The 18,650-nt window shown below is 46.7% G+C and overlaps 1 protein-coding gene across 1 annotated transcript in view; it reads right to left on the reverse strand.

Moving 5' to 3' along the window:
• tmem260 (transmembrane protein 260) overlaps positions 1–18,650 on the reverse strand; it is a 36,192-nt gene that overhangs the window by 584 nt on the left and 16,958 nt on the right. The window contains 15 exon segments of the mRNA XM_065025005.1: positions 11–29; positions 32–60; positions 926–1,096; positions 2,077–2,531; positions 2,684–2,708; positions 2,710–2,835; positions 3,882–3,927; positions 3,930–4,082; positions 4,192–4,277; positions 5,888–5,974; positions 7,121–7,142; positions 7,145–7,154; positions 7,271–7,534; positions 10,409–10,539; positions 10,542–10,579. Of these exon segments, the coding sequence (XP_064881077.1) occupies positions 11–29; positions 32–60; positions 926–1,096; positions 2,077–2,531; positions 2,684–2,708; positions 2,710–2,835; positions 3,882–3,927; positions 3,930–4,082; positions 4,192–4,277; positions 5,888–5,974; positions 7,121–7,142; positions 7,145–7,154; positions 7,271–7,534; positions 10,409–10,539; positions 10,542–10,579 (1,662 nt within the window).

Below are 18,650 nucleotides of genomic sequence, written 5' to 3' on the forward strand. Positions count from 1 at the left end.
TTTACTTTACCTGGCCGGCCACATCTCCTAGACCCCCTTACCCAGGACCCTGGGTGGTAAATGGAACAAGACACAGCTCTATATCTCCACACCTCCGGGGCTTTTCTCATGCATCATTCCTTCCACACAATCATATTCATTCATGTATCACTATGGGATGTTAATACACATTGTTCAAAGTGTGCTGGGTTTAGGTTTTCACAAAGCCAATGTGAATATACAGTACAGTACTGTAGAGCAACAGTACCAGCACATTAGACATGGAAGGAACCACATATCCTTTTTCATGTTGTTGCGTATAAACACGACCTCTTCTTCAAAATAATATTTTAGCAGGGTTCCGAGCTAATATTTGGCTTGTGGGCATCGCCGGACACGCTTGTAGTGGGGGAAATAACGTCACAGTATTCAGCCATGATTATTGCAGTGAATGAGGGACGGCTGGCAACGGCAACAGAAAAATGGAGCTTTGACTAATTCCACTTTTGACACACTTATTGACAAAACGCAATAAGAAACTAATTATGTTTCATCTTTAGCCTCATTTCAAATGGCTGGAGGCCTAATGTCTTGCTTTGGTATAACGCAAAAAGAGCTGCTGGATCAGAGCACGGAGAACAGAGGAAACCTTGCTGTAGGAACATCCGTTAAGTCTCTGCCGGTATTGTGAAAGACCACAGAGAAGAAATAGTCAACACCAAAGAGTATCACTGAACAGAAGATTCTTACTCTGCTATAGAAATGTATGATCACAGGATTCCTAACTAACAGGCCTAGCATGTTTGTCATGCTATGGCATACAGTATGACCATTTCCATGGCAGCTAGCAGAACACCATAGACTCCCCATGAACTGTAGGCCTCTCCTGCTGAGCAGGCCCCCCACCTATCCAGAGGGCCCTCTGGGCTGTATGTATACTGTGTACCTGTTGTGTGGCTCGGTCCAGATGTAGAGGGTGTGGCGGGTCCACTCCTCCGGGTGGAAGGGCTCCTGGGCAGGCACCAGGTGGTCACACACACCCAGGAGCCAGTGAGAAAAGCTCCTCTCCCAGCTGGGGTCCCGGTCAGGCAGCCCGATGCAGGCCAGCACAGCCCCCCTGCAGACACACACACAACCAAGCAGGCACCGTGACCATGCTGCTGAGGTGGACAGAGCAGAACCACAGTGTTGGAGCCCCTAAAGGGAACTACCCTCAGCTATCTATCTCCCCTCAAACACAACTCACTCTCACCCCAGGTGACTTCTGATAGAACTGAATAGGCATACATGGGAAGCACATGTGCATCCACCTCATACCCAACAAGCACAAGCATGCACATACACCTATCATTCAGCTCTCTCCCATTCCTACTGATCCACTCTCCTCTCCAGTGCTGTACCCAGAGGGTTGATCCCACTGGTCAGTGTTGCCCCCCTGTTGGCCAAGCAAACACTGCCCCCTGGTGGGCTGGGGATTTACAGGAGTCCTGTCCAACCCATTTTTTCTCTGTTTCCTTCGAGTACTATAGTCAGATGGATAAAACATAAATACACTGAATATATCTGAAGTATTGTGGTATTGTGACTCCTCACGGGGCTGTAGCCTGGTGTTATAGTCCTTAATGCTGTAGGTTTTATGTTTCATCTCCTCCTTATTGTTTCAACCACTCAGTGCTCTCAGTGCTCTCAACAATCTCACCATTCCTCATGTAACAGTATAGCTTCCGTCCCTCTCCTCACCCCTACCTGGGCTCGAACCAGGGACCCTCTGCACACATAGACAACAGTCACCCTTGAAGCATCGCTACACATAGATCCACATAAGCCGCGGCCCTTGCAGAGCAAGGTGAACAACTACTTCAAGGTCTCAGAGCGAGTGACGTCACAGATTGAATCGCTATTAGCGCGCACCCCGCTAACTAGCTAGCCATTTCACATCGGTTACACTCACTTTCTACTCAGTCCATTATTGTCCTCTTCATTCACTCTCTCTATTTCTCACTTGTCCATTCAGTCAGTCCATACATTCTCAATAAAGAAAGACACTGTATGTATCTCTATGGTATTCTCTCCCTCCCTTCTCTCCCAGTGACTCACTGTGTGTTGTGAGAGAGGAACTGCTCCAGACTGAAGGTGTCTTTCTCCTCCGTGTGGACCGGGTCCCACCAGCGCCCTGGGAAGTGAACCCCAGGGTGATGCTGGCCCAGCCACCAGAGCCATGGGAAGTGAACCCCAGGGTGATGCTGGCCCAGCCACCAGAGCCCTGGGAAGTGAACCCCAGGGTGCTGCTGGCCCAGCCACCAGAGCCCTGGGAAGTGAACCCCAGGGTGATGCTGGCCCAGCCACCAGAGCCCTGGGAAGTGAACCCCAGGGTGATGCTGGCCCAGCCACCAGAGCCCTGGGAAGTGAACCCCAGGGTGATGCTGGCCCAGCCACCAGAGCCCTGGGAAGTGAACCCCAGGGTGATGCTGGCCCAGCCACCAGAGCCCTGGGAAGTGAACCCCAGGGTGATGCTGGCCCAGCTTGGCCACGTACCAGCTGTACATCATCATCTGGAGGAGCAGAGAGGTCAACAGACAGGAGTCTTACTAGGATCTTCTACCAAAATGCTTCTAACAATGCTGTTATCATGACGCTGAATGAATGGAAGTCCTGACCTGGACTTAAAACCAATGCAAATGACATTAAGTGACAAAGTAGTAACCTCCTGGTCAACGAGGCGTACGTCTCTGGCAGTAACGCAGGGAGTTCCCTGGGAGGTCTCCCCGGGTCAGGATGATAGAGTCTGGAGGGACAGAGACCAGAAGCTCTCGCCCAAACTGCTCCACCACACTGTTACTGCTCTGATCACACTCCCTGGGAGGGATGCAACACAAACCTCTACAAGTCAACAGGAGTTATATATTCTCTTACAACTGTGTGTCTGTGTACTTTTTTTTTGAGTGGAGTTATGTTTGTCCATCTCCACTACTGAGGATGGTCTCCGTGTGTGTGTGTGTGTTTTGTACTCTATGTATGCTTTCAAGTGCCTCTGTGGTAAGTTGTCAGTGCCCCCACCCCAGCTCTGTCTATCTAATCGCAGGTAGACAGGTGTGATGGGTCTGACAGCGTATGCCCTCCCCCTGATCAAAGCAGCTGTGTGATGCTCCCTCAGTCTGCCTGGCAGAGCGCAGCACCACACTGGTGTAATCTGCTACCTCTCACGGCTAACATCTCACACTCAGCATTCACAGTGGAATCTATGTGCTAACCGTGCCTCTCTTTAGCCCCCACCATGGGATGAGGAGAGACGGGAGGATAAAATACCTGGCATGTGGAGTGCAGGGCCCCAGATTGAAGTACAGAGAAAATGATTGGGTTAGCTCAGGTGAAACAAGTGCAGAGATTTTTGCCAGTAAAATTCTCAAGATGTTTTGTGTGTGACCCTCTAAGCCCAGGGGTATCAAACTCAGAATGCAGCCCGAGGGGCAAACTGTCTCAATCGAGGTCCAGAGGACAGCACTTAAAATTGATTATATTTCCTTGCCGTCTAAATCGGCAAAAGAATTGTCCTCTATCCATCGCTTTAAAATGGTTCGATGCTCCCTGACGGCCAAGCCTCCGTTTGATGACTGTTAGTGAGCTAGACAGAGTGATGAGACTATAAATGTAGGTCATTATCATTTCTACACAGTTTTGATTTAGTTAAAGTCATTTCAATGTCGCCCGAGATCGTTATTTCCCGCAAAAATAAATATTCTTGAGTTTGACACGAGCTTTAGCTACAAGACAACATTTATTTGACAGTTTGTCGGTCATCCTGAAATCAGTTGGTGCAGGTAAAGATACTAGTGTTATAACACCACACACAGGATGGTGCCATCAAGCCAAAGTCAGTTGATTTTACTGGATATGATGTTTACCGATGGTTGGAGTGCACCATGTGTACCAGGAGACCTATAGTGAAGAGCCTCCGGCCCTCCACAGACCTCCATGGCCTAGCCTCCTCCCCAGGCCTGTGTGTGTCCAACTCAGGCCCAGCCCAGCCAGCACACACACCACAGCATCACTCTGAAGCCAGAACTGCTCCACCAGAGAGACTAAACACACAACACAGCCTTTACCTGGGGCCGAGGAGACTGTGGCAGCCCAACTCAGGCCCATCCAGTCATCTCCCTGCCCTAACTAAGCCCCATCACTCACCACTCCCAGCAGTAGGGGTCCGCTGTCTGCTGGTGTCCAGGTTGGCTCTCCAGGTGAAGAACAGGGAGTAGAGTAGTAGCATGGCCGTTAGAAGCCAGGGAACAACACCCTGCATCCTGAAGGGAAAAGACAGGCATTCATCACCGTAAGACCACTGACCTTACACATAGTTACTGTATATAGACAGAAATAGCATTTACAGTTCTTTGTGTAATTATTGGGACAGTAACACATTTTTGTTTTGTTTTACCTCTTTTACCTCCAGAACATTGGATTTGAAATGATACAATGATTGAGATTAAAGTGCAGACTGTCAGCTTTAATTTTAGGGTAATTTCATCCATATCGGGTGAAATGTATAGAAATTACAGCAATTTTGTACATAGTCCCCTCATTTTAGGTGACCAAAGTATATGGACTAATTCACTTATATGTGTATTAAAGTAGTCAAAAGTGTAGTATTTGGTCCCATATTCTTAGCATACAATGATGACATCAAGCTTGTGACTCTACAAACTTGTTGGATGCATTTGCTGTTTGTTTTGTTAAAATACATTATTTACCATTCATTCCTGAAACACAACCAAAACAAACAGGAAATGCATCCAAAAAGCTTGCAGAGTCACAAGCTTGATGTAATCAAATAAGTTAATTTGTACCATTACTTTTGGTCCCATAAAATGAAGGGACTATGTATAAAAAGTGCTGTAATTTCTAAACGGTTCACACGATTTGGATCAAAAATACCTTGAAATGAAAGCTGAGAGTCTGCACTTCAATCTCAGCCATTGTCTCATTTAAAATCTGAAGTGCTGGAGTACAGAACCAAAACAACAATACATGTGCAGGGTAGCTGTTCATTTTTCAAATCACATTTATTTTCAATCTCCTAATAAGTACATGAAAATACAGTACTTGCAGTGCAATTCCCTCCCAAATGTATCAAGGTACAGGAGAGATAACGTCACTCCGCCCGTAGACAGACACACTATCACAGCGAACACGTTCTGTAGCCCACAGCATGATTGCTTTCCTAATGCTGGGTCTGGATGACAGAGTGTGAGTCACTGTGTGACGGGGCCTACCACTCTGCCTCACATCACCATTACAACGCAGAGGACAGTTGTAAATGGTTATATAAAAGAACGACAAAACACTATCCCCTAGTGGTAATCTAAACACATGGAAATTGAAAACAAAAAGTGGAAATAAAAGTACATATTTATTTTTGCTGTATTTCAGAAAACTTTGCTGACATTTTCATGGAATTTCAATGGAATGACCCACGTATGTTTGCGCACGTTCATGCTTGTGTGTCTGTAAAGCCAAGTGTGTCTGGGTGCCCCCCAGGGAAGGCAGGGAGAGGCAGGGGGTTGGCTGTGCCCTGGGGACTGCCTGGCTCTGCTCTGCCTTATCAGTGGCACCCAACCGACCCCAGCATAGGCACTACTGTAATGAATTACTGCATCAGAGAGCACTGCTACATACAGATACATGCATTCACATACACATCATTACAACTAGTAGACAAACACACATCAAAATCTCCCTTTCTTCTTTTAATTGTACAGTGCAAAGGCAGCACGACAGGTCGAATAGTTTATTTTCATGTTAAAAGCACTTGGCAATGGTTTAATTTCTCATTAAGGAATGAAGTGAGTGTATATGGATTTGGATTGTGCCTGTCTGAGCGAGTGATTTCTGTCTGGCTGGTGTGTTTCCTTACCTGTCCCAGGAGGAGAGGAACAAGCCCAGTCCAGCCAGGACCAGCACAGAGAGGGACAGGTCAGCCATACAGTGGGTCAGCTGAGCCCTGACACACACACACACACACACACACACACCCAAAAAACTCTGATTAGCAGTCACCAATGTCTCCATGACCCGCATCTCTCTAACCTTCATCAAACTGAAGAACAGCAATTATTGAATAACCTCCCACTTCCCTTTCTTGTGACTGGAAGACACAAATAACTGACCCCTCCCCAATCAAACAGACTAACTTTAATGACTGTATGCACCATTCCATCCGATTGACAGACACCAATGAATGTGGCCTCCACCCAACCCCTGTCAGAGAGCCTGTCAGTCACAGACACTTCCCCGGAGCAGAGATAGCTCCCTGCCTCTTCTTTAATACCCATCTCTTTTTGACAGCGTATTGAGTCTCCATATCATTGAGTGTAGGCCGATGTGTGTGTGTGTGTTATGTGCATATGTGTGTAAGACTGTCAGCTTCTCTAGGGAGGTTTACGTCCCCAATGTGACATGCTTGCCATGTTTGCCTCTCTCCCTCATCTTGAAGGTATGTTTGTCCATCAACCAGCGGGGGTGATGGAAGTGGGTGGGGCCGGGCTGAGGGGGTTGGTGGTGGGGGGTCTTAAGAAGCGTCAGCCGTAGAAAAATACTAGAAGTTGGATGACAGGGGGGGATAGAGGGGTTGTTGGAGGAAAACACAATCTCTCCAGCTATATTGCAGTGTCTGTCATCACAGCTTGTCATGCTTAAACACCAGAGCTGAGTGATCATTTCAAACTGCTGGAGAAACAGAACACAGAGATGTGGTCCTCTAAGCAGGTTCAGTTCTGCTTTGATGGTAGAGAGGGGAGCGGGAAGAACAAAAGCTGGGGAGAGAGGAGAAAGAGAGGGAGAGACGGCCTCCAGTACTGGCGATGGATGGTTTCCTTCCTTCAGAACAGAACTGATGGGTTGTCTGATGTTTAAACCGGTCTGTCTAGAGTCAAACGCATTAGAAAACAACTCTTTCACTTCTACAGATCACATTATCCAATAAATAACCTTCAATATTCAACATTTAATGTAATATTCCAGAAAACTATTTCGAAATAAAACACCCTAAAAGCTCAAATAAATGGAAACAATGTGTAAACAAACTGTTGAATTAAGATTCATGCTATAGCAATGACTTCATCTGTAAAATAAAGTGAATAATACTCACTTTAGCATCATGGTGAGGTTCCCTCTGTCTTGGCCTAGGGTCAATTATTAAAGAAAGAAACACATCAATACTCACTACCATACCTCCCACAGCTCCAATATACTGTAATGTATGTTGGTACAGTATATGTAAATGTATATAAGTGTGTACCAGGCTAAAGGTGCCGTACTCAGTCCTCTGTAGGTGAGTGAGGAGGCCTGAGAGGGAAGTCTGGTCTCCCCAGCAACAGATAGGCAGAAAAACTGGCCTACGTCTCTATGGCCACTCAGATGGAAAAGAGCGGTGTGTCGTTAAACTTACTTTGTGAGAGCAGAGGTGGAGCAGGACCCTGGGAATGATGACCACCACGTACAACACCAGAGTGTGCTGGTTACACGGGCCCAGGCCACAGCACAGCGCCCCCCAATGGGCAACCTGACAACAACAAGACGAGACTTTTTTATTTTATTTTTTTATTTCATTTATTTCACCTTTATTTAACCAGGTAGGCTAGTTGAGAACAAGTTCTCATTTGCAACTGCGACCTGGCCAAGATAAAGCATAGCAGTGTGAACAGACAACACAGAGTTACACATGGAGTAAACAATTAACAAGTCAATAACACAGTAGAAAAAAAGGGGCAGTCTATATACAATGTGTGCAAAAGGCATGAGGAGGTAGGCGAATAATTACAATTTTGCAGATTAACACTGGAGTGATAAATGATCAGATGGTCATGTACAGGTAGAGATATTGGTGTGCAAAAGAGCAGAAAAGTAAATAAATAAAAAACAGTATAAAAACAGTATGGGAATGAGGTAGGTGAAAATGGGTGGGCTATTTACCAATAGACTATGTACAGCTGCAGCGATCGGTTAGCTGCTCAGATAGCGATATTTGCAGTTCGTTCCAGTCACAGGCAGCAGAGTACTGGAACGAAAGGCGGCCAAATGAGGTGTTGGCTTTAGGGATGATCAGTGAGATACACCTGCTGGAGCACGTGCTACGGATGGGTGTTGCCATCGTGACCAGTGAACTGAGATAAGGCGGAGCTTTACCTAGCATGGACTTGTAGATGACCTGGAGCCAGTGGGTCTGGCGACGAATATGTAGCGAGGGCCAGCCGACTAGAGCATACAAGTCGCAGTGGTGGGTGGTATAAGGTGCTTTAGTGACAAAACGGATGGCACTGTGATAGACTGCATCCAGTTTGCTGAGTAGAGTGTTGGAAGCCATTTTGTAGATGACATCGCCGAAGTCGAGGATCGGTAGGATAGTCAGTTTTACTAGGGTAAGCTTGGCGGCGTGAGTGAAGGAGGCTTTGTTGCGGAATAGAAAGCCGACTCTTGATTTGATTTTTGATTGGAGATGTTTGATATGAGTCTGGAAGGAGAGTTTGCAGTCTAGCCAGACACCTAGGTACTTATAGATGTCCACATATTCAAGGTCGGAACCATCCAGGGTGGTGATGCTAGTCGGGCATGCGGGTGCAGGCAGCGATCGGTTGAAAAGCATGCATTTGGTTTTACTAGCGTTTAAGAGCAGTTGGAGGCCACGGAAGGAGTGCTGTATGGCATTGAAGCTCGTTTGGAGGTTAGATAGCACAGTGTCCAATGACGGGCCGAAAGTATATAGAATGGTGTCGTCTGCGTAGAGGTGGATCAGGGAATCGCCCGCAGCAAGAGCAACATCATTGATATATACAGAGAAAAGAGTCGGCCCGAGAATTGAACCCTGTGGCACCCCCATAGAGACTGCCAGAGGACCGGACAGCATGCCCTCCGATTTGACACACTGAACTCTGTCTGCAAAGTAATTGGTGAACCAGGCAAGGCAGTCATCCGAAAAACCGAGGCTACTGAGTCTGCCGATAAGAATATGGTGATTGACAGAGTCGAAAGCCTTGGCAAGGTCGATGAAGACGGCTGCACAGTACTGTCTTTTATCGATGGTGGTTATGATATCGTTTAGTACCTTGAGTGTGGCTGAGGTGCACCCGTGACCGGCTCGGAAACCAGATTGCACAGCGGAGAAGGTACGGTGGGATTCGAGATGGTCAGTGACCTGTTTGTTGACTTGGCTTTCGAAGACCTTAGATAGGCAGGGCAGAATGGATATAGGTCTATAACAGTTTGGGTCCAGGGTGTCTCCCCCTTTGAAGAGGGGGATGACTGCGGCAGCTTTCCAATCCTTGGGGGTCTCAGACGATATGAAAGAGAGGTTGAACAGGCTGGTAATAGGGGTTGCGACAATGGCGGCGGATAGTTTCAGAAATAGAGGGTCCAGATTGTCAAGCCCTGCTGATTTGTACGGGTCCAGGTTTTGCAGCTCTTTCAGAACATCTGCTATCTGGATTTGGGTAAAGGAGAACCTGGAGAGGCTTGGGCGAGGAGCTGCGGGGGGGGCGGAGCTGTTGGCCGAGGTTGGAGTAGCCAGGCGGAAGGCATGGCCAGCTGTTGAGAAATGCTTATTGAAGTTTTCGATAATCATGGATTTATCGGTGGAGACCGTGTTACCTAGCCTCAGTGCAGTGGGCAGCTGGGAGGAGGTGCTCTTGTTCTTCATGGACTTCACAGTGTCCCAGAACTTTTTGGAGTTGGAGCTACAGGATGCAAACTTCTGCCTGAAGAAGCTGGCCTTAGCTTTCCTGACTGACTGTGTGTATTGGTTCCTGACTTAAAGGAGTAGTTAGATGGTTCCTCACCCTGAAAGTAGTCTATGGGCCAGTATTAACTGTAACCCATGGTTCAGTTCTCTTTAAACAGCCAGTACAAACTTCAGTTAACTTTGGCCACCACAAGCTAACAATTAATGGAAGTGATGTGAGCATGTTAAAAAAATGTTTATGGCCAATTCACCTTTAAGTAACAGCAAACCAAATATGGAGTTGATTTGATTTCAGGTGATTTGGACATAATTTTTGTAAAAACATGCTCACATGCCCCCATCACATCCATTGATTGTTAGCTTAAGGTGGCTAAGGTTAGCAGACGTTTGTAGTGGCTGTTTAAAGAAAAGTGAAACCTGGATTAGTTTCTCTTGGCCGATAGATGGTTACCCTGAAAGTAGTCTAACATCAAGTTGTAAAATCGTGAACAACTCCTTAAATGTATCAACATATGGCATTTGTCATTGAAAAAATAAACAGTCTGTATATTAACATACCATATTTCTATAAATTGTACCATATAGTTTCCTCGGGCACACAGTTGTGATATCACAATGGAACGGTCTATCTGGTTTCAGGTGGCTGATATGCATGTCTTGTCCTGTGTGAGGATGGATGGTATAGAAGGATGGTGTAGTTACCTGACTCCTCTGGGGGGCACTATTTGCACAGTGGAAGCTGGCAGTCAGGGAGAAGAACCCAACGAAGAGGTTGAGGGAGAAGACCTCGGCTACCACCGACCACTGCCAGCTGGGCCTGAACACAGCAAACACCCCCCAGCCAGCACCGCACCTGGCCCTGGGTCGGCCAGTCTGGAGGAGTGGCAGAGGGGTCAGGTACAGGGGTGACCACATGTCCAACCTCAGGTATGGGTAAGCGTATGGTTCGTGGCTATCCAAAGTTAGAAAACTCATAATGATGATAGACGGATATGGTTGACCACGACTGCAAAACAAAATCATTGACATATTTTTGAAAATGTACCGGTCATTGAAACAATTCTATTTTCGTAGCCATAGGAACTATCTAAAGCTCTGACCACTCCCATACCACATCCTTCAGGCCTCTCTCTCCAGAAGCAAATTCATCCGCCAGCCTGACATAGATAACCACTATGGGAGAAGTACTCCTTTACTTGAAAAGTCCCCCCCCCTTCTTCCTCTCTTCCATCTCTTTAGTGGTAACTGAAGCAAACTTGGGATAAATCTGTCATATGCAGGACCCACCACTTACTAAAAAGAGACACAGAGGGAGAGGGACGACAAATGATGAGGAGGAGAAGGGGAAGACAACTCAAATAGTACAGAGATGTGTGAGTGGGGGGGGGTCAGAGTACGTGAGGATGAAATGAAGAAAACAGAAAAAAAGTTGGAGGAGAGAGGGGGGAAAAGAGGAAGAAAAAAATCCGCCCAGTCCCTGGCATGCTGGCTCTGAAATATGAGCGGGCTCCACAATTAAGGAAGTCAGGCAGTATGGCCGTTTCTGCCATTGTGTAGAGTGGCTTAGAGTCCTCATCAGCCTATCAGCTAACTGACAGGCAGAGAGCTGCTCTATTCAGCACGGCAGATACAAGCTGCAGGCCAAACGGCTGCCAGGTCCCTTATGACCCCACAATCCCTTGCCGGTGACAGCTTCAAGCTCCATAGCAAATTAGGCGCTCTCACATTACAATCGCAGAAGACAGATTCCATTAACGGTATCTGAAATTGAGTAGAGAGCAGGCCCGTTATCAGACCTGACTCATAAGTACCGCCATTAATCACAAGGCATGATACCATTTATACATTTCCAGCTCTCTGCCTGCCGCTGTGATAGTCAGCCACAAAAGGCCTGATGAGACTTAGGCTAGGGGAACAATGGAGCTTTCTGAGGAAAGCGCCGTAAATCAGAAAAAAAAGGAGAGGGAGGAGAGTAAAAAAAGTATTGCTTGCTGATGACTTTTTTCCTTCATTTTTCCCTCTCCTTTCTGCCAGTCTTTTTGCTCTGTGTTCTATGTGATGCAGGGCTGGGGTGGGGGGCGTGTCTAGTGGTGGGAGTGGGGGGGGGGGGTCAGTCTTAGTAAGAGATAGCAGCGTCTTTCTCACTGCATGGCTCCAGGAATTAGCTGCAACTTGAACGGTAGAAGGGGGTGGATGGGGACTTTTCCCTCGCCCTCAATTCTACCCCCCTGTGTGGCAATTAACACCCAGCCCACACACTTAGCAGGGGTGCTGGTTTTGGGGTAAAGCAGGGTGCTGAGCAGTAGTGGGGGTCCTTGGAAGTAATGTGGCTATTACACCAGGCTCGCTATGGCTTCTACGGACATGCCTGTCGAGACAGACACACACACACTCCTGTCCTCTCTTTCTGAGAGGCTGACATCTCTTTCTCTCAGGGCCTGTCAGTGTGTTAAAACCCAGTGATGTGTGTACACTTAGGTTGAAATTACCTGTCTGTCTGCAGAGGACCACCTGGGTCCCAGTCAGCGCCTCCATGGCTCATTCTCTGGGCTGGGGATGGGGCTAGCTACTCCCATGGTAGGGAGATGAAGAGGGAGAGAATATGACACCATTGTGGCCATGTTTCCTGTTATCAAAGCTCAATGTGGTGCAGGGTGCTGCTGTTCTGTAATGTTGTGGCTCAGTGACAATAGCTGTAATGTTGAGACATGGCAGGAGAATAATATATGGGTATTTTACCCTGAACTGATCCAGCTTGCCAGAATGTCTCAGTCTCATCACTAGGGTAACTAAAGGAATTCTATACAGAAATTATGTAAATAAATTGTATTTCATGAATTGGGAGATTAATTTCATTAAAATATTTTTTTAAATCCTGTTAATTTGAACCATAATCATCAAGCTCTTATTGAAGTAAAATAAATCTACCGAAATCATATAATAATTCACTTTGTAAAATAAAATATCCTAAAAGAAAGTATTTAAGTCAGTAACCAGAACAAGAACAAATACCTTCAAGGAAACACAAATACCCATAAATACTCCTAACCACAAACCATGTAGACATTGTCCTCAAACCAACAGATATACAGTGCATTCGGAAAGTATTCAGACCCATTCACATTTTCCACATTTTGTTACGTTACAGCCTTAATCTAAAATGTATTAAAATTTTAAAAATTTCCCCTCATCAATCTACATACAAATTCCCAAAATGACAAAGCAAAAACAGGTCTTTAGAATTGTTAGGAAAAAAAAATAAAAAATTAAAAACAACTAAATATCACATTTACATACAGGACCAGTCAAAAGTTTGGACACACCTACTCATTCTAGGATTTTTCTTTATTTTTTACCATTTTCTACATTGTAGAATAATAGTGAAGACATCAACACTATGAAATAACACATATGGAATCATGTAGTAACCAAAAAGTGTTAAAACAAATCAAAATATATTTTATATTTGAGATTCTTCAAAGTAGCCACCACTGCCTTGATGACAGCTTTGCCCACTCTTGGAATTTTTTCAACCAGCTTCTTAAGGAATGTTTTTCCAACAGTCTTAAAGGTGTTCTCACATATGCTGAGCACTTGTTGGATGCTTTTCCTTCACTCTGCGGTCCAACTCATCTCAAACCATCTCAGTTGGGTTGAGGTTGGGTGATTGTGGAGGCCAGGTCATCTGATGCAGCACTCCATCACTCTCCTTCTTGGTCAAATAGCCCTTACACACGCTGGATGTGTGGTGGGTCATTGTCTGTTGAAAAACAAATTGTCTCACTAACCTCAACTTAGATGGGATGGCGTATCGCTGCAGAATGCTGTGGTAGCCATGCTGGTTGTGTGCCTTGAATTCTAAATCAACCAATCAATCAATCAATCAATCATCGACAGTGTCACCAGCAAAGCAAGCCGACACACCATCACACCTCCTCCTCCTCCATGCTTCAAGTTGGGAACCACACATGCGGAGATCATCCGTTCACTTACTCTGCATCTCACAAAGCAAATTTGGACTCATCAGACCAAAGGACAGATTTCCACCGGTCTAATGTCCATTTCTCATGTTTCTTGGCCCAAGCAAGTCTCTTCTTATTGGTGTCCTTTAGTAGTGGTTGCTATGGTTGCTTTATAGCAATTCGACCATGAAGGCCTGATTCACGCAGTCTCCTCTGAACAGTTGATGTTGAGATTGTTTACTGAGTGTTGTTTACTTTAACTCTGTGAAGCATTTAGTTGGGCTGCAATCTGAAGTGCAGTTAACTCTAATGAACTTATCCTCTGCAGCAGAGGTAACTTTGGGTCTTCCTTTCCTGTGGCGGTCCTAAAGAGAGCCAGTTTCATCATAGCGCTTGATGGATTTTGCGACTGCACTTGAAGAAACGTTCAAAGTTATTGAAATTGTACTTATTGACTGACCGTCGTGTCTTAAAGTAATGATGGACTGTCGTTTCTCTTTGCTTATTTGAGCTGTTATTGCCATAATATGGACATGGTCTTTTACCAAATAGGGCTACCTTCTGTATACCACCCCTGTCATGTCACAACACAACTGATTGTCTCAAAACACATTAAGAAGGAAAGAAAATCCCCAAATAAACCTTTAATTTTATTTTTTATGTAACCTTTATTTAACAAGGCTTTTAGCAAGGCCTGATACATCTGATAATTGAAATGCATTCCAGGTGACTACATCATGAACTGGTTGAGACAATGCAAAGAGTGGGCAAAGCTGTCGTCAAGGCAAAGGGTGGCTACTTTGAAGATTCTCAAATATATCATATATTTGATTAACACTTTTTTGGTTACTACATGATTGCATGCGTTATTTCATAGTTTTGATGTCTTCACTATTATTCTACAATGTAGAAAATAGTAAAAATAAAGAAAAACCCTTGAATGAGAGTTAAATCTTGGTTTTATCAGACCAGAGTCTTGTTTCTCATGGTCAGAGTCCTTTAGGTGCCTTTTGGCAAACTCCAAGTGGGTTGTCATGTGCCTTTTACTGAGGAGAGCCTTCCATCTGGCCACTCTACCATAAAGGCCTGATTGGTGGAGTGCTGCAGAGATGGTTGTCCTTCTGGAAGGTTCTCTCATATCCACAGAGGAACTCTGGAGCTCTGTCAGAGTGACCATCAGGTTCTTGGTCACCTTCCTGACCAAGGCCCTTCTCCTCCATTTGCTCAGTTTGACCAGGCGGACAGCTCTAGGAAGAGTCTTGGTGGTTCCAAACTTCTTCCATTTAAGAATGATGGAGGCCACTGTGTTCTTGGACCATCAATGCTGCAGAAATGTTTTGGTACCATTCCCCAGATCTGTGCCTCGACACAATCCTGTCTCGGAGCTCTACGGACAATTCCTTCGACCTCATGGCTTGGTTTTTGCTCTGTCATGCACTGTCATCTGTGGGACCTTATATAGACAGGTGTGTGCCTTTCCAAATGATGTCCAATCAATTGAATTTACCACAGGTGGACCCCAATCAAGTTGTAGAAACATCTCAAGGATGATCAATGGAAACAGGATGCAACTGAGGCCAATTTTTGAATCTCATAGCAAAAAGTCTGAATACTTATGTAAATAAGGTCTGTTTTTTATGTTTAATACAATTGCAAAAATGTCTAAAAACCCGTTTTCACTTCGTCATTATGGGGTATTGTGTGTAGATTGATGAGAAAAAAAATGAAACTATAATCATTTTATCAATTTTAGAATAAGGCTGTAAGGTAACAAAATGTGGAAAAAGTAAATGGGTCTGAATACTTTCTGAATGCACTGTAGTTACCAGTGTCTTCCACAAGGACAGACAGTAGGACACTAATAGCTTGCCACTGTCACGTTGAAGAGTCAAAGCAGAAAATGCCTCATTTACCCCCTCAGTTCCTAGACATGGGCCAGAGGCTTGCCAGCACTACACTGCAGCCCAGCACCAAATGCCTGCCTGGGCTGGCCACAATAATACCACACAAAGCGCCACCACCAGCGGAAGCAGCCGTCTGTAGTGAATGTGTAGTGAATGAGGCAACACAAAGAGCCAGACCAGGGGATGGACTGTCACACAACACCCCAGGGACCACACAATGCCACAGCTGTGCCATCGCAGATCGGCCCACCACTGTTCCCTCACCCAGAGAGTGGCGCTCTGAGAGAGACATGGCTGGAAAAGAATCACACATTCCTGAAGAGGCTAGGATGAAGCCCATGAAGTGGTGTCCCGGCCTGGTCTGGTGTGACAGAGGGTTCCAGCTGGCCTTGGCTCAGTAACACTGACACCCCAGGGCTTAGCTGTGGCCAGGACAGGACAGTAGGCTGAACACTGAGGATCTTTAGATAATATGACAGTGTTTGTGGCTTAGTGCTCTGTTGTATCACATTTGGAAAACAGACACGCAACCCTGTTTTTGGGCCAAGCTAGGAAAAATAGGGGAAACAAAACTATGTCATATAAAGCATACCAAATCAAATAAATGTTATTTGTCATATACACATGGTTAGCAGATGTTAATGCGAGTGTAGCGAAATGCTTGTGCTTCTAGTTCCGACAATGCAGTAATAACCAACGAGTAATCTAACCTAACAATTCCACAACTACTACCTTATACACACACAAGTGTAAAGGGATAAAGTACATTACACATGTATAGTAGCTCATGAACATGATTGTATGGCTGCTACATACAGGACCAGTCACATTTTTGGAAACACCTACTCATTCCAGGGTTTTTCTTTATTTGATTATTTTCTATATTGTAGAATAATAGTGAAGACATCAAAACTATGAAATAACACATATGGAACCATGTAGTAACCAAAAAAAGTGTTAAAACAAATCAAATATATTTTAGATCCTTCAAAGTATTCACCCTCTGCCTTGGCCTTCTTGGCATTCTCTCATCCAGCTTCATGAGGAATGCTTTCCCAACAGTCTTGAAGGAGTTCCCACATATGCTGAGCACTTGTTGGCTGACTTTCCTTGACTCTGCGGTCCAACTCATCCCAAACCATCTCAATTGGGTTGAGGTCGGGGGATTGTGGAGGCCAGGTCACCTGATGCAGCACCATCACTCTCTTTCTTGGTCAAATAGTCCTTACACACGCTGAAGGTGTGTTGGGTCATTGTCCTGTTGAAAAACAAATAATAGTCCCACTAAGCGCAAACCAGATGGGATGGTGTATTGCTGCAGAAAGCTGTGGTAGCCATGCTGGTTAAGTGTGCCTTGAATTCTAAATAAATCACTGACAGTGTCACCAGCAAAGCACCCCCAAACTGCCTCCATGCTTCACGATGGGAACGACACATGCTGTAACGGTTCTCTTGTGGTGAAGGAGAGTCGGACCAAAATGCAGCGTGTAGATTGCGATCCATGTTTAATGATACAGTCTGCCAGTCTGTAAGAAGCCGCCAGAGCTGTCAGCCTATATGGAGCAGCCAGAGCCGCCAGTCAGTGTGGAGCAGCCAGAGCCGCCAGTCAGTATGGAGCAGCCAGATCCGTCAGTCTGCCAGGATCCGCCAGTCAGCCAGACTCTTCCAGATCCGCCAGTCAGCCAGACTCTTCCAGATCCGCCAGTCAGCCAGACCCTTCCAGATCCGCCAGTCAGCCAGACCCTTCCAGATCCGCCAGTCAGCCAGACTCTTCCAGATCCGCCAGACTCTTCCAGATCCGCCAGTCAGCCAGACCCTTCCAGATCCGCCAGTCAACCAGACCCTTCCAGATCCGCCAGTCAACCAGACCCTTCCAGATCCGCCAGTCAACCAGACCCTTCCAGATCCGCCAGTCAACCAGACCCTTCCAGATCCGCCAGTCAACCAGACCCTTCCAGATCCGCCAGTCAACCAGACCCTTCCAGATCCGCCAGTCAACCAGACCCTTCCAGATCCGCCAGTCAACCAGACCCTTCCAGATCCGCCAGTCAACCAGACCCTTCCAGATCCGCCAGTCAACCAGACCCTTCCAGATCCGCTTCAGAGACCCTTCCAGATCCGCCAGTCAACCAGACTCTTCCAGATCCGCCAGTCAACCAGACTCTTCCAGATCCGCCAGTCAACCAGACTCTTCCAGATCCGCCAGTCAGCCGGGATCTGCCAGAACCGCCAGTCGGCCAGGATCTGCCAGATCCGCCAGTCGGCCAGGATCTGCCAGATCCGCCAGTCAGCCAGGATCCGCCAGTCAGCCAGGATCCGCCAGTCAGGATCCGCTAGTCAGCCAGGATCCGCCAGTCAGCCAGGATCCGCCAGTCAGCCAGGATCTGCCGAAACCACCAGCCAGCCAGGATCCGGTAGATCCATCAACCTGCCTGAGCTTCCCCTCACTCCCGAGCTTCCTCTCACTCCCGAGCTTCCTCTCACTCCCGAGCTTCCCCTCACTCCCGAGCTTCCCCTCACTCCCGAGCTTCCCCTCACTCCCGAGCTACCCCTCACTCCCGAGCTACCCCTCACTCCCGAGCTACCCCTCACTCCCGAGCTGCCCCTCAGTCCCGAGCTGCCCCTCAGTCCCGAGCTGCCCCTCAGTCCCGAGCTGCCCCTCAGTCCCGAGCTGCCCCTCAGTCCAGTGGGGCCCGTTGTTAGGTTTCCTAGGCCAAGGTTAGCGGCGAGGGTCGCCACTCAAGGGACGCTAAGGAGGTGGACTAAGACAATTATGGAGTGGGGTCCACGTCCAGCGCCAGAGCCGCCACCGCGGACAGATGCCCACCCAGACCCTCCCCTATAGGTTTAGGTTGTGCGTTCGGAGTCCGCACCTTGGGGGGGGGGTTCTGTCACGGTCTGACCATCGTTCGTATGTGTTTTCCCTGTTTTAGTGTTGGTCAGGACGTGAGCTGGGTGGGCATTCTATGTTGTGTGTCTGGTTTGTCTATTTCTATGTTTGGAAGAGTCTGGTTGACTGACAGATCCTGGCTGAGTGGCGGATCCTGGCTGACTGGCGGATCTTGGCTGACTGGCAGA

The sequence above is a fragment of the Oncorhynchus nerka genome, linkage group LG12 (assembly GCF_034236695.1).
Source record: "Oncorhynchus nerka isolate Pitt River linkage group LG12, Oner_Uvic_2.0, whole genome shotgun sequence".
NCBI classification, from domain to species: domain Eukaryota; kingdom Metazoa; phylum Chordata; class Actinopteri; order Salmoniformes; family Salmonidae; genus Oncorhynchus; species Oncorhynchus nerka.